Genomic DNA, 15432 nt, shown 5'->3' with positions numbered 1-15432 from the left:
CTGATCACACTTGTTTCACTCGCTTTTGTTACTTTCACAGAAACAAATGGAGGCTGGCAAATCTCTGGCTGCAGCATCGTGAGAGAAAGTCACTTTCTCACAGCCAGGGCGTTCTGTAGCAGTAAGCATCCTGCAAGTGTCCCCGATTTAAGGCAGTAAAAGGTAAAAAATAAATAATTGAGGATATGATTTCCACAATCATGATAAATGGCCTATACCTATACTTGGCCGATAGGATCTCCTGACATTCAATACATTGTACCAGGGGACTAACGGCCAGATATCCAGTTTGTACGTATAACAATCTGGGATAACACTGAAACATTTGATATAAATGTTGATACATTATTGAGTTACATTTCGTCCTATTATACCATCAACATTAGATATGATGAAACATGACACAGAACTGTAGCAGTGGATCAGCAGCTTATATTGTAAGCCAATTTATTCAAACTTGACCACGGAATTAGCATGAATTATTCCTAATACCGTGCTCTGTTCACAACACACCTCAATACATTGCAACAGCGCGAAGCATCACGAAATGCACATTTTAATTGAGTCCGTTATCAGAGACGGCAACAATTTCAAAGCGAATGTTTTATGCAGATGCAGCCAGGAACACTGCTCCCAGTCCTCCAGCAGGGGCGCCAGTCGACTCATCAGATGTGATATGATCAAGTCTTCACCATCCTGACCTGGAGTTCCTGTGAGGTAAAAATAAAATAAAATAAATGAAACTAAAAGGAGGGGAACTGAAGTTTTAACTAAATATGGGACTGAACAACATGGTGAGCTGAAGTGGTACCTCTTTGTTGCAGGCTCCAAACAGGCAGCCAAAGAGGCCGTTGATCATCTGGATGGCGCAGAGCAACACCTGCAGACAGCTTGTCACCAGCAGGGTAAAGAACAATCCAATGTTGAACTGCACCACGTTCTTGGGCTCTGTGCAGTCTGCCCAGCAGCTATAGTCGGCCAGGTAGGTGGAGTTACTGTGTAAAAGAAGAGGCTTATTAATAACCACAACTCCATGGTGTTTATGTCATCAAAAAGATACTTCTGTGTGTGTTACCTGTCTTTAAAAGGTGTCTTCCAACTCCCACCATATTTGCAGAAGGGCCCATTGTCCAGACCGAGCACTGCCACGATGAAACTGTACAGGCCACCGGCCACCCCCATTGCAGCAAATAGAATAGATAAGAACATCTGCAGAGGGGAAATTACATCAAAGGTCAACAATTATAATGTTTACATATTTTCAGATTGTAATTTAAGCCAGTGGTGTTTTGTATCTCTAAACCCAAAGACTAATACTTCTCTAATACTTTCGCAGAACTTGAACTTACAAATAAATGTTCTTTCTGAAAATGAGAAAAAGGGAAATAAACTGTGCTGTGGTTGTTATCATACCTATCTTAAGAGGACATGTTGTGCAACGGTGATGCAGCAAATTCTTTTTTTTTTTCATTCTCAGCTTGACTGGCTTCCGTCAAACACTTAAATCTACAGTAGTTGAGTGTGACAGTTCTTCTTGAGCTTAGAAACAAGAGTTTGATCAAATAACACTAACTCACGGTGTGGCTTTTTCTTTGATCTTTTACCGAGCACCTGAAATGTCTGACTTGAAAAGTCTCACCTCACAGCGATTTCCACTCCCTTGTTGTGAAGTCAAGTTGAGGTAAATTGCTGGTATCAACACCTGTGGTGGTACACATTAGTTGACAGGGAATTAGATGCAGCATCGGTAAAACATGGTAAAAATAGCTAATAGGTGTGTTTAAACAATTCAGCACTTAGACCGCCGTCTTCAGTCAGTCTGGTTTTGAGGAATTCCTTTTCAAACTGTGCCAAACTTGTCATTGAAAGACTTTGCCTCAGTCATGAGTGTGCCTCCTGACCGCATCATACAATATGTGGTGCCACTAATGAATAGTGCAATTGATTTTAAATGTTATTAGATTAAGAGAATCACAGATCTTGAAGCACACAAATAGGACACGGAACGGGTGAGATGACCACTGCAGAACCAATAAAAAAAAATATATATATAATATATAAAGCAGTTAAGTTGCACATGTCAGAAACAAGTTTATCGCAGCTTTTAGACCAGAGTCACACCTTTCAGTGACGGACTACTCACCATTAAACCTCCTCCAACGAGTCCCCCCATGTATCGCACCTCCTGAGTAATTTCTCCATGTTTGGCATACTTGATGTCCCAGCCAGGAAAGAACAGCAAAATGTTGCAGATGATGGATATGAGCACCAGTGGGTACAGAGTAACGCCAATGCAACGGGAACATCCTCCTGAGCACATGTTGTCAGAGTGAAAAACTACTACAACTACTTGTTCATTAGGTCTTTGCTCTGATCCTTCCTGTTTTCAGAGAAGAGAAGTCCCACAAATGACGGTGAATTGCTGTTACATGTACTTAGTGACTTGTTTTTTTCGTGTACATTATAGTTGTTGGAGTAATTTTAGTCCAACAAGCTTTGTACTCTAAGTTGAGTAGGGAGGAAAATCAATACTGGAAGTATACCTCATTTCACTTTTCTTTTGTCTAAATGTATAGTTTAACACACTTAACTGTTCTGAATTCATGCATTACACTGAAAGACAATCAAGGACTTCAATAACTTTTAAACATTTTATTTAAGTTGTCTCAACAATCGGCAAACAAGGGATAAAAGCTCATGAAAACATTGAAATGTTCTATTATTTATGTAAAACCTACAGTAAAACGTACTACTTGGCCTTCCTTTTTAGATAATTCCTAATGTTTTTGAGATGTCTAACTGACATCTCAATTTACATTTATTTATTTATTTATTATCTGATCACACCTGGTTTTATTATCGTATTATTCGTAACTATCATTGACATGTGAACTTAATTAAGCACGTATGCATGAGTGTATGTATGATCTGTATGTTCTATGCTTGCATGTGGATTGTGATGCTGGTAAGTGTATTACTGTATGTATTTTTGTTGTTGTTTAGTGTCTCTTTGTAGTTGTTATCCATCTCTCATATTGCATCTCTTCGTAGTCATTTTATGTTTCTTTCCGGTCATTTTGAGTCTCTTCCTGGTTGGTACGTGTCTCCTTGAGTGACATTTTGGACCCCTGGGCCTGTGCACGTTTTCAGTAATCCATCCATAGGTCGATGTCATTTTAAATATTTTTTAACGTGGTGACTGAACTTTCTTGTGGGGAAGAAAATCCTTAGAGACACAAATAACTAGCCTATTCAAAGCAGAGTATTTTCATAAAACCTGTCTGGAGAGTGTTTGATACATACCAATGTATCAATGTAGTATTTTGTTTAGGGAAACATATTTTTCCAACAAAGAATAGGAGGCTAGGTGGACCTCCGGACTGCATGGTCGACCCTCAGAGGTCCTGGCTTTGTGTCCTCGTTTGGCCTCCGCTGTAAATATTGGGGAACCTTTGAACCCCTCCCCCTGATACTGAGGAGTAACGTAGCTCACTCCGGGCTACAGCTGACCCACCATGGCCACGTCTACCGCCAAAGACTTCCTGGTTACCTATTTAATGCCAGAAAAATGCTATGAGAGGATTTTCGTCAACTTTCACATGAACGGTGAGGCCCGTGGTGGTGATATTTATTTAGTAAGCGCGTGAAACGGAAAAAAATAATTCCAGATGTGCGGGACGTGGGGGCGCGCGCGTGTCTCCCATAGACTGTGTATTTATCCTCTCTTAGTTACAGTTCAACGATGTAAAGTTTTTGTTTTTCTAACCTAAAACTGTGATATGCTCTTTGTTTGAGTTACTATTTCCGTCACTCTTTTACAAATTCCAGCCACACGTCTCTTATCCAGCAGTGAACATAATATCTGATTGTTTGAATGTTTTTCTTTTATGTCGCAGTGCCTTGCCTAAAGTTTATAATGAACAGAATTGTCGGGTTTTGGATCTTACTGGACGCTCTTCTGGGTAAGAAACTTAACCTTAAATCTGATGTAATCACGTGACAGCAGCAGCAGGCCATCACCAACAAACAACTAAAACAAAGGTGTCTCTTCTCCCCCGTAATGATTGATCATTATTGATTGGATCTCTGTACTAGTGTATTGTTTGATCATAATGATCAGTGCTCTGGTAAACTGATACTGCTGTCCCAGTGTAGGTAACCATGACACATGATATCACAAAACACCTGCATCTACATCTGTGTCCATAATAATAGCAGTGTGTTTAAAAAAGTGAGTAAAGCCCAAAATCCTTATAATAGCTGTTATTCCGATACATGCCAATGCATTGGGAGCACTGCACATTTTATTCCAAATCAAAAATTTCTCAAATTTGTTATTATGCATTTGTCTTTACAAACACATTTACTGTATAAACTGAAAAAAAATGCTTGAAGATTTAGCTTTCCTGTGAATCACTGAACTAATATTTAGTTGTACAACCACTGTTTTTGAGAACTGCTTCACATCTGTGTTGCATGGACTCGACCAACTTCTGGCACCTGTGAACAGGTATTCCAGCCCAGGACGATTGGACTACATTCCACAATTCCTCTGCATTTCTTGGTTTGGAATAAAAGCTATTATACGGATTTTGGGCTTTACTCACTTTTTTTAAACACACTGCTATTATGTTTGGACACAACTGTACATGTCATCTGTGCAAAAGTGCAGACATTTCCACAGTACAATGAAGTAGCCAATGCTACTTTATATGGATAGTAAGAGGTTTTGTGTCCATCATTGCAATGTTGCACTCATTGTTTACATATTGATTGCTAATCTGGACACAACCACCAAACCCACTAACTAACTCTGTTAGTTGTCGTCACTCCTCCTTGTCTGCCGTCTCCCTGCAGCACAGCTACCACAGCTGTTCAAGATACTGTGGCGAAGAAGTGCAGAGGGCCTGAGTCTGACCTCCGTGCTCCTGCAGCTGTATGCCTTCTCGTGTCCTGTTGTGTACGCCGTGGCCAACAACTACCCACTCTTGTATGTATTTAAGGACATTCAATTATTCTCAACCTGTGGTCAACAATTCACTGGCAGATCGGAGTCACATGTTTTATTTCATAGTCATGTTGCACCATGCTGAACTCCGGTGTCCTCAAATCGCAGGAGTTCATCTGTTTGAGTGATGCTGGAAACTAAACCAATGTCATTAACGCGTTCAGGCTTGAAGCCACATTTTACCAGTGGTTTTCTCAGTTTGCTCGTGATTTATGAATGTGCACTGGCGACATCCATTTAAAAACTGTTGGTTAACATAGTCTCCAAGGAATTGTGGTTCTCTGAGTATTTTTCCGTTTTGCGTCTGGCAGCATGTACCTGTTATCATAGATGTGTGCTTTCCATGTGTTTTACATAAACTGCTCTACAGCGCCTGGGCTGAAAGGCTCTTCACCTTGGCCCAGACAGCAGCAATAGTCTTCCTCATCCTGCATTATCGGGGTGATACCCTCACAGGTTAGCACACATACCTGCACATTCACATTTTTTTCAAATTCACATACCAAATAATGTATACACTTTTAGGATAACTCTGGCATTATTCTATATTTTTCTTATTGTCAACAAATCCCATAGAAAGACCAAAACCCGAGTCTCTACCCTCTTCCTGTCTGTGGCTCTCGGTGTAAATCCTTGAAAACAGTTAAAATGCACCACTTACAAGTGACGACATCGTTTCAGGTTGCCCATGTTTTCACCAAACTCACTCACAATCTTCTTGTTTCATTTTTGCTCCGTGTTCTACTAGAGCGCCACCTTGTGGTGTTACCTCTCCACTCATACACTTCCCACAGACACTTTTTGGTAGAAAAACAATTACTCTTTTTACTAATTTTCATAGGTTGAGATGATAGTTTAAAAAGTGAATGTTTAAGTTTTGTCCAATCACTATTGATTCCGTAAGTGAACATTCTTGGTAAAACGTTCTGTGTTCCTTATGCGCTGCATTTTTTTTGTTGTGCATGAAGTTCCTCATTCATTTCCTGTTTTACACTTGTTTGGCAGGGATGCTGCTCCTCTTGGCTTACGGGGGTGCAATGTTCCTTCTGGGCTCCTACGCGGCTGCAGCAGTTGTCTCAGTGATGCAGGCCTCCAGTTTGGCAGCTTTAATTGCAAGCAAGGTAGCAACTCAATGGCTTATCCTGTCAGTGCAATTTCTGAGCTGTCCTGATCTGTGAACTGTGAAGTGATCGTGCACAGTGCAAATCTATCAGGAGAGTGAATTTGTTTGCCGGATTTGTTGTTTCCAGGTTCTCCAAGCTAGAACCAACCACTGTAACGGCCACACGGGCCAGCTGTCGACTCTGTCTGTGTTAGTGTCGTGGGCTGGATCTCTGGGTGTTCTCTTTGCGTCTCTACAGGTATGCAATCAGGATTAACTCACAACAGAGCTGCACGACCACACATTTTACACCACTTCAATCTGTCATCGTTGTCTTTACTAACTAAGTCGACCTTTGTCTTGTAGGAGACCGTAAGCTTGTTCACCACTTTGTCCCAGACACTCTCAGCCGGTCTCAGCTGTGTCCTCCTGGTCCAGGTCCTCTGCTACAGGAGCAGCACCGCCACCACTAAAACGAAGAGTGAGTAGAGGTGGTGGACAGTGACATATAAACACTTACATAATATGCAAATCCTTCCCGTCATTCAAGAACTGTTTTGACTCTTTGCCAGATGTTGGCACATCAGTGAGTCAAATACAGCGCAGACGCATCCGGAAATGTTTACGGCGTCTTTTTGTACAAAAATGCCTGTGTGCTGTACTCGGATCTACTTTAAAGCATGTCCTGTGTTTGTGTAAACGAGAACTCTTGTTGTCCTGCTATTTAATCGTTCTATACATTTCACATTTTATTTCTGCATTTAGTGTCTCATTATTGTTAGATATTTAAAAAAATCTTTTGTCGCTCTCTAGTGGTGTAAATAAGAATGACTTCACTCTCAGGTGGAGCACATCTTTCAATGGCATCTGTAGGTGACAGCTGCCATATAAGTCTTCCTCAGATTCCAGAGAGAATTTATGTCATTTTTAATACAAGGTTTTAAACTGGGGAAGAGGTTTAGTCATGCAGCAGACACAAGCTAATTCGCAAGCTTTTAGTTTTACCGATTACTCACTCCTCTGTGGTTGAAGGTGCATCCTGCTGATGATGCATTCAAGTCGTGTCAGACTTCCCTTGCAGCCTCTCCCACTCAAGCATTTACCGGGTGACGTGAGTTAAGTCCCCGAGGGTTCAGGGCTTAAGGCCTCAGGAGGGACATTGGGGTCGGGCCCTTGTCAATCATTTCTCGGCTCAGATCTGAGAGATTGAACGCCATCAACCTTGAAGTGTCAATGAGAGCAATTAGGGGAAAGCTCCACGAGAGGGTGCTGTGGTAGCTCTAGTAAATCATGTCAAAGACGATGATTAAAACAATCGTTTCACCTACATATGGGACTTTGAATATACTGAAACCTGTTGATGTTTTTAGATATCTAAGCAGCACTGATTTTGTATTTAAGAATCCTTTCATGAATGCCTCTGGACTGGCCTCTGAGCTTCAAGCAATGCCAGCCACCGGGAACAAAATGTTCGGTGTTGCTCAGTAACACTCCAGACATTTCACTGAGGTGAGCTGGCAGCCAGTTACACATTAACCTTGTTTGCTTTGGCAGTTACCTTTTTGTTTCCATTCAACTCAACACAAAAATACTGGTGTCGTGTGTCACCAGCTATAATAAACTATTTCTTTATGCGTTTTTATAGTGCATACCTGATGAACTGTACACTGAACTCAATTTAACGATACTGTGAATTATTGTCTCTGAACTTTAAGTAATAAAATGAAAGAATAAGCAGACCTGTCACCTTTGTCAGGACCGTCGAAGGCGCACATTATCTGTATGTACATAAAAAGCACGGCCTCGTATTTATGTTTGCATTTTCAGACAGCTGACTTTCTGAATGAAACAGTTTAATATCCAAAGCACAGCACTGCCACAATGGCCCAGCTAACACAAGGAGAAAAACGGGTCTGTCTTCTGTGTTATGATGCGTGTCGGTGATGAAGGATACAATTCACGTCGGCATTTTGACACCAAACACGGAGCTAAATTTAGCCTCCAAGAAAAACATCAAATTGTCCAAGAATTAAAAGGCAGACTGCAATCACAGCAGAATATATTTACACAAGCTACAGCCCAGTGCACGCTAAAGGTATGTGAGCAGCTGAGCTCCGACCAGATACAGACTTTTACAAATGTCAGTTTGTGAAGAAACACCATCGCAGACCGAGTTCAGGAACTAGCAGCAATCTAACAACACAGCTAGCTAAGAGACGAGCAGGTACTCGTCTTCTTCATCAGCTGTTGATGAAAGCACAGACAACACGGACACATCATACATCATCTATCCATGTTTATAAGACCTGGCTCTCAGTGAGGAGCTCTTGGATGGAGCTGCCATGCACGGGACGACGGCGGGGACATTAGTGATGCAGAGAGGTGACAAAAATAGCTTTGAACAAAGTTAATGTAATGACTTGTGTTTGATATTTGTCTTTGTTATTTTCTTAACCCTAAATTAAAATGATTTATGCTATAATAACAAATGTGCTTAAATATAATTTTACATTTATGTGTACAATATTTTTACAATTGAATAAACAATAATCAAAAGCAGAGAGAGTTATTTAACAATATGTTAGGAGTAGTTAGTTATACAGTCTTACAGTTACAACCGGCCCTTTGAGGGAAACCATGATGCTGATGTGGCCCGGAGTGAAAATGAGTTTGACACCCCTGATATAGAACAATCAAATATTCACACAGTCTGGTTTCTAATCTGGTTTTGATCTTAAGGAGTTTGATTGGTATTGTTATGAAACACCACAAATTGTGTATGGCTTGATGTGAACTAAACAAGTTTGTTTAACAGAAATTATTAACATTATTAAACAGACACGTGTGCAGATAACAGGTAAGCTAACCTCCAGCAACATAAAATAAATGTATTGGTAATAAAATCGTAATATATTTGACAATTTTCAACATACCTGTGTTATGTCAATATGTAACTAATCTCCTAAAGGGGCTCAATGACGCGGTGAAACCGTGCTCAGTTAGTTAGCGTAATCTATTCATTGTTTGGGTTTCATCGTGTTTTTTCTATCGCACTCGTCTAATTATTCATTTAGAAAAGCATAGGCGATGCAAATTAGCTCAGCCTATAGGCAAATGCTATATGAAATTAATCTTTTCAGTAACAATGGTACTGATGCATCTAAATATAAGCGCGCATTAAGCATGAAGCAATGCCGACGGTTAAGATGCACTGGACTCTGTTTGTACGTGCAGGTACGCTGGTCTCTGGTTAAACTAAAATCATAAAGAACATGGAGGCAGTCTTATCCCGTGGATACAGTCAGAGACACATTTTACTGCCAGTGTGGTGTGTTCAAAATGAAGCATGGAGCAGCTTGCCACCTGGTCAATTCGCAGCAAGCATTTTATATTACAGTTTTTGTGCCACTGTGCTGGTTGTTGCCACAATCCATACATTTTCCCAAACTGTGGGACACATTTGATGCTTTCTCCAGAGGGTACAGACTTAAGTCCAGTGTAGATTATTTATATATTTTGGAAAAGCATAACTGAGGAGTTATAAAAGAGCCATGGTGTTTGGCAAACAGTATTGCGGTTTCCTTTACGTTCCTATGCAGGTTATCATATCTGTGCACATATGAGGCTTTGACATTTTCACCTTCTTCCTGACACTTTTGAATGTACTCATGTGTTTTCTTTTTGGAGTGTAAAATGTGACTGTTGCTCTTTCTCTCTCCCATCAAGAAAGACGGCCATCTCCTGGTTTTCCTTTAACCACATAATGGTATCCTCATTAAATGAGGCCTCATTTAGCCTACGCACTCAAGAGCTTTAATGAGTTACCCATTTTTCCGGGTGTTATCTGAACTGCTGGTACAGTTTGCGCAGTTCATCCCAGAAGAACAAAGACAGAATGGTGTGTGGGCCAAGCCGGAAATAAGAGGCTCCCAAGCCTTTGTAGAGTCCCATCAAGCCTTCTTTCCTCAGCGTCTTAGAAAAGCAGTCAGCGAATCCTTTATAAAGCTGCCCCTAAAAGATGAGAAAATGAAAGTCAGTCTGGATTTGATTCTCTGAATTTTAAAGCCGGATGTGATGAGTGTTTGAGCTCTCCTTTGTTATCACTTCTTACGAGTTATAATCGTTAAGGGTAACCCACTGGTTTAACAGTGTCAGACTCACCATAGACTGTTTAAAAAAAAAAAAAATCATTCTATTTTAATTCTTCCTTCACATTAACTACAACGCAATTTGACAGATAATAATTTGGTCAGAGTTTCCGGCTGTGTCGTAAAGTGGTTAAGATGTTTTGTGGCACACACACACACACACTATTAGGTGTATCTATATTTTACCAACAATGTGTTGGATTGTACAGTCCAATAAATGACTTCGGCTATTTTATTGGGATCAGGTCTCTCTACATCAGACGGTTTGTTACATTGAACCATCTGAGGAGCCGTCATTGGAAACGGTTTGGAAAAGAAGAGCAGGCGCTTTAAAAAGACACTTGACAGGTGATTGGATGAACCATCTGTCAATCAAACTCCTACCGAAGCCGGTCGGGAGAAGAGGGAAAACATCTTTTCCATGGAGAAAAGCCTTCAGTGCTGGTTTTGGCTCTTCTTTCAAAGAAGAAATAGTCTCCAAATCTGATATAACTGATTCTACTGCAGCATCTACATTAAGCTCTTAGGGAACACGCCTCTCTGTGTCATCTCGCACACGCCTCGCCCGTTGCTCCCAGTAGCTCCTCACACGACGCTGATTGGTCCGTGCTCTGGCTTACCGGAGACACTCGAAGCCTGACTAGATGGATTTTTGTGTGATAAGAGACATTGCAAGAATGGAGCTGCCATGCAAGGTAAATGCTGAATTGCTATTGCAGGGAAAAAAATGTCAACGTTACATACGTAGTGTAAAAAAAAAAAAGGGGGTTTGATGACCAAAAACCTAAAGAAGTGTAACTTTTAACACATCAGTCTCTCTCCTCACCTTGCCCAAGTGATCCACGGGCTGGTTGTAGAGCCGTGTGCTCACTACATCAAAAGGTGTCATCGCCATCACCACCACCACACTGCTGATCATGCCGGCACTTAGGGGCACCAACCAGCTGTCCTTTGGGAACACCTTGGGAAGAAGAAAATAACATAAGGATAAGGATAGAAGACCATAAGGATAGAAGACCATAAGGATATGAGAGGCTCTAGTCGCAGTATGCTAGTAGTGAGACTAGACAGGATGTAGCAGCAGTGCAGTGATTCTAGACCAGTATCATCATCAAGATCTTATTTTAACTGGTCATGATCTCTTATATGCAATAAAACAGAAGGATGATTATTATGAGTGACTATGTTACACACACACACACACTCTCCAGTAGTTCCAGTCAAAGCTGTTTTTTGTGCAAACCTGATGTTCACAAAAGTATACAAAAAATACTTCATTACGCAAAGAAGAGGACATTTGTGTGACCCTTTTATAAAGATGGTAATACATCAATTAACAACAATAAACATAAAACAAAGCAGCACATACCAATCTTTAGGTCTTTGAAGGCCTTTTACTTGCACCGTCACTCACCCACCAGCCAATTAAAACAGCTAAAGTAGTACATGACAACTTTGAACCAGAATGTCAGGATTCTTTTCTGAACTTTTTTGCAGACCTGTCAATTGAATGCAGTTCACTGATATGTGTTTATAGTTCTGGCTTTAAGTATGAAAGATCTTTTTTTTTTAAACTAGAAACTGGTCAGCAGTAATTTGCAACCGTTAAACCGGTGCACTAGTTGTGTAAGCTCCACGTTTTCAGACAGGGGGCCCAATGAAAGGTGTCGAATTTCTATTCCAGAAGAGTGCAATGCTTTGTCAGCGCCACAATGACTGGTTTTATAATCTGTACACAGCAACTGACTACAAATGACCTCTTCTCAAGCCTGCAATTAAGGATTATTTTCACGATCAATAGATAAAACGAGCAAATGTCGTCCAGAAACATGTTCTTATTGTGTTAAGTTACGGCCCCTCGGCTAATCACAGCAGCTCTCTGCGAGTTATGCAAGACCCCCAAAACAGACATGTTTATTATCAAACAGTGCGGTCATAAGAAAGACGTGCACATGCGGTGGAAGACTGGGGAGACGGCATTCCTCCAGTCAGCCTGTTTCCACTCGTCACCACTGAATTTAGATGACTTTCATTAAACCTCGGCGAGTCCTCCTAGGGAGCAGTGAAATATTCTGACCTGCAGGTCAACCACCAGCTCCTTGGAGGAGGAGAAGGTGGAGAGTTGTGCAGCTGACCCCACGCTGACCCTTGGCACAGCAGCACTAGAGCCCCTCCACAGTCCCAGAATGCCATGCTGCTTGTAGATGGCTGACAGAGCCAGGATCATCCCCTGGCAAGGAGGAGGAAAACACAGAACTGTTTATGCCTGCCACTCGTGTTTAATACCGTCTCAGGGGTTATTTTGTTACCTGGTGCTTGTGCTGATGTCCAACTGCAATAGAGGAGGTAGACTGACTCTGCAGATGAGTCTTAACCTGTCAATCAATGGAGACGATTTGTGTTTACTTTTCCTCCAAAAGTTACAAGTGATAGCTCACCGTGAAATGTCACGGCCGGTAAACCTTAAAGGAACAGTACAAAGAAAGTCGAGCCTGCTCCGGCTACAGTGAACCCAGCTACTGACCAGGTATACGGGACTTCCAATCACGGCTCCGACCACTCCAGCCACAGCCCCCGCTAACGTGGTTTTGGCCGCGCTGACCCTCCCGTTAGTGTGGATGTATCCGGAGGACTCAATGACGGCGTACGAGCCCAGCCTGATTCCATTCATAAAAAACTGATAAACAAGCCCGGGCATCAGTCCTTTCTGCAAACCGGCCAGTCCGTCCACTTTGCCGATCGTGTAAAACGCGTGGAAGACGTTGCGGTAGTAGACTTGGTACGAGCCGCGGCTCTTGAGCTCTCCCTGGAGCTGCATGCGCGTTTTGACGACTTCCAGCGGGTTGGTGAACAGACAGGCTCCGCACGCCGCCGCTCCGCTCAGCACGAAGTCCATCGCGACTGTCCGGCGGAGATCAGAGGCCCGGCTACCAGTCCGACCCGTCCGTCATGGCAGAGGAGCTGTACACGGTGTACACACACTTATTACGCGACCGGTGAGATGGATCTGCGCGCAGACATTGGAGCACTTCAAGAGCTCCTCGTAAACTCGTAATTCCGAAATAAATTGGCAGAAATAGTTGTTACTACAGACAATTTATTTTCATGTGTATTCATTTTAATTTGTAATTGTATTCTATGTCTAAAAATTGGCCTATTTTCCTATTATTATATTAGTTTGTCTTATGATTTACGGACTGAAATAGCCTACATTTATTTTATTTCTCTCAGCCTTTGCAGAAACAAACTAATCTAATTTAAGTCATATTTTGATATTTTTGCTGAAATAACACTATACAGAAACATCCACTGCAAGATCCTAAAGTGTGATATGCTAAGTGAATTTAGATAAAATGTTTTGTTTTATAAAAAATACATTGCCATGAATAATGCATGTCAGATAAAAGTAACAAAGTATATAGTTATAATCATGTACACGGTGTACTGTGAGGATAATGGAGATATTAGTATTGGATGTACACTCGACCGGTTCCCTAAACGTCTCATCTTGGATGATACCCCAGCGTATGTACGTAGGTGTGACGCTCGTCTTCTCAGCCAATGACAAGCCCCACAGTGCGCTGGGTGGCTGACTGGATAAGCAAGTTAGGTACGCTACAAATAATGGGCGGTCAAATTGACGCGTTATAATATGTTTATAATGCATACGTGGTCATCATAGAAATTGTTACCAAACTGGTTCTTAATTGTGCGAAAACATGCTTCCACACATGCTGAAAAAGCGCTCACCTTTTACTGTACTTAAAATAAGCAGCATAGATTCTTCCTCAGCTGAGTTTCCCAAACATTTTCTCAGCAGACACTTACAGCAGAAAAGCATAGTTGGACTGACTAATTATGGCCCCATTCCAGCAATTAATGTGATAGGTTATTGTGTTTCACAGGTCAAAATGTCTCATATCCAAATGACTGTGACATAATTACCCTTGATTGACTCAAAACACTTATCACTTATTTAAATGCTAATGAATCACTCAAAAACGACCAGGGGTCTTAATCATGAATTGAAAGACAGCTACATGTTTACACACAATACTACAAACAAAACACACATCGTCTTTCTCCCTTTCCCAACTATATCATGTAAGCCAATTAGAATTTAAAAGAGTTTGAGATCAACAAATGGTCCCTAAACTATAGGCCGTAAAAATGCAGACACAGGAGAATAACCGATGAGGCGACATTCCTGCTGAGAAACTCCAAAAGTCACAACATTATCTGTGTCCCACTGAGCTGGGACTCATTGATCAGACCTTTAATTTGTGTCTGCTTTTTAGTGGTCAAAGAAACCAATGGTTCCTTATCCACTCACTCGTGTATTAGTGTGTCATTTTATATTACAATAAGGTGTTGTTTATGCAGTCAACATCACACCTCAGGTTGTGAATTGATTATGATACTTTTCATGTAACACCAGCATTCTGAGTGAAAAGATGATTACTGATGCCTAATCTCAGAAGAAGATGCACAGTCGTGGCCCCTTTCCACTAGAGGGGGCTGCTTGTACATCTGTACAGTACTGAATATGCTTTCCATCAATCTAACTGGGTCTACACCACCACCATGTTGACACTATAGTAGTCATCTCTGGTTGCAAAATGATAACGGTTATATTTCTGAGGTGTGTGGGTGATATGAAGCTATGGATAAGGAGTCAATCTACAGAATCCCACTGCTCCTGGAGTACAGTAAATGCAACATTCATGCTCGTTTTTCTTTAATTCAATTCTGTGGAGGAAACATACAATAGATGTTTTATTTAAGTGCATTTCGGGATGAATCTGTTTTTATAGATTTACTGCTGAATTTCCTTTTTTTGTAAAACTAGAACCATGATGGATGAAATTGTTCAGAACAATAACTTTCACCACATGTCGGCCTGTTTGATTATATTCAGACATGTGCAGACACATCTATGTGGTCATAGGATGCACAATATATTATGATACTGTATGAAATCAGTAAGCATTATTGCCACACTGTGATCACTCCCCGCACTCTGCAATGTGCAAAAAATATTTTTTTAAACAACAACAAGTGAATGAACCCACAATGTTATCATGTGAGTCCTGTTACCTGCATGAGAAACATCTCGTCTGCTGATTTGTACACCAAGAAACAGGTGTACTAACTCACAAAGCTGTCAGTTTGCC

The 15432-nt window shown here is 41.2% G+C and overlaps 3 protein-coding genes across 3 annotated transcripts; 1 reads left to right on the top strand and 2 right to left on the bottom strand.

The window, feature by feature from the left end:
- Positions 1–424: 424 nt before the first annotated feature.
- Positions 425–2355, bottom strand: LOC116389094 (transmembrane 4 L6 family member 4-like). The gene is made up of 5 exons (XM_031857517.1): positions 2144–2355; positions 1640–1702; positions 1076–1209; positions 812–995; positions 425–710 (listed from the first exon to the last, which is right to left on the bottom strand). The coding sequence occupies exons 1-5, from the start codon at positions 2318–2320 to the stop codon at positions 681–683; spliced, it is 588 nt and encodes a 195-aa protein (XP_031713377.1). The 5' UTR covers positions 2321–2355; the 3' UTR covers positions 425–680.
- A 1154-nt stretch (positions 2356–3509) lies between these two features.
- On the top strand, positions 3510–8069 carry LOC116389092 (mannose-P-dolichol utilization defect 1 protein-like). The gene is made up of 7 exons (XM_031857514.1): positions 3510–3606; positions 3897–3962; positions 4858–4990; positions 5379–5464; positions 6014–6129; positions 6259–6369; positions 6477–8069. The coding sequence occupies exons 1-7, from the start codon at positions 3516–3518 to the stop codon at positions 6597–6599; spliced, it is 726 nt and encodes a 241-aa protein (XP_031713374.1). The 5' UTR covers positions 3510–3515; the 3' UTR covers positions 6600–8069.
- On the bottom strand, positions 4495–13347 carry slc25a35 (solute carrier family 25 member 35). Its single transcript, XM_031857513.1, has 6 exons — positions 12783–13347; positions 12568–12633; positions 12336–12488; positions 11085–11219; positions 9936–10121; positions 4495–6579 (listed from the first exon to the last, which is right to left on the bottom strand). Exons 1-5 carry the CDS (start codon positions 13152–13154, stop codon positions 9951–9953), a joined length of 897 nt encoding a protein of 298 aa, XP_031713373.1. The 5' UTR covers positions 13155–13347; the 3' UTR covers positions 4495–6579; positions 9936–9950.
- Between the last annotated feature and the right edge of the window lie 2085 nt (positions 13348–15432).

Source organism: Anarrhichthys ocellatus, unplaced genomic scaffold (genome assembly GCF_004355925.1).
Source record: "Anarrhichthys ocellatus isolate YVR2014 unplaced genomic scaffold, GSC_Weel_1.0 scaffold18, whole genome shotgun sequence".
Classification (NCBI taxonomy): domain Eukaryota; kingdom Metazoa; phylum Chordata; class Actinopteri; order Perciformes; family Anarhichadidae; genus Anarrhichthys; species Anarrhichthys ocellatus.
This window is presented reverse-complemented; position numbering and strand designations above follow the sequence as displayed.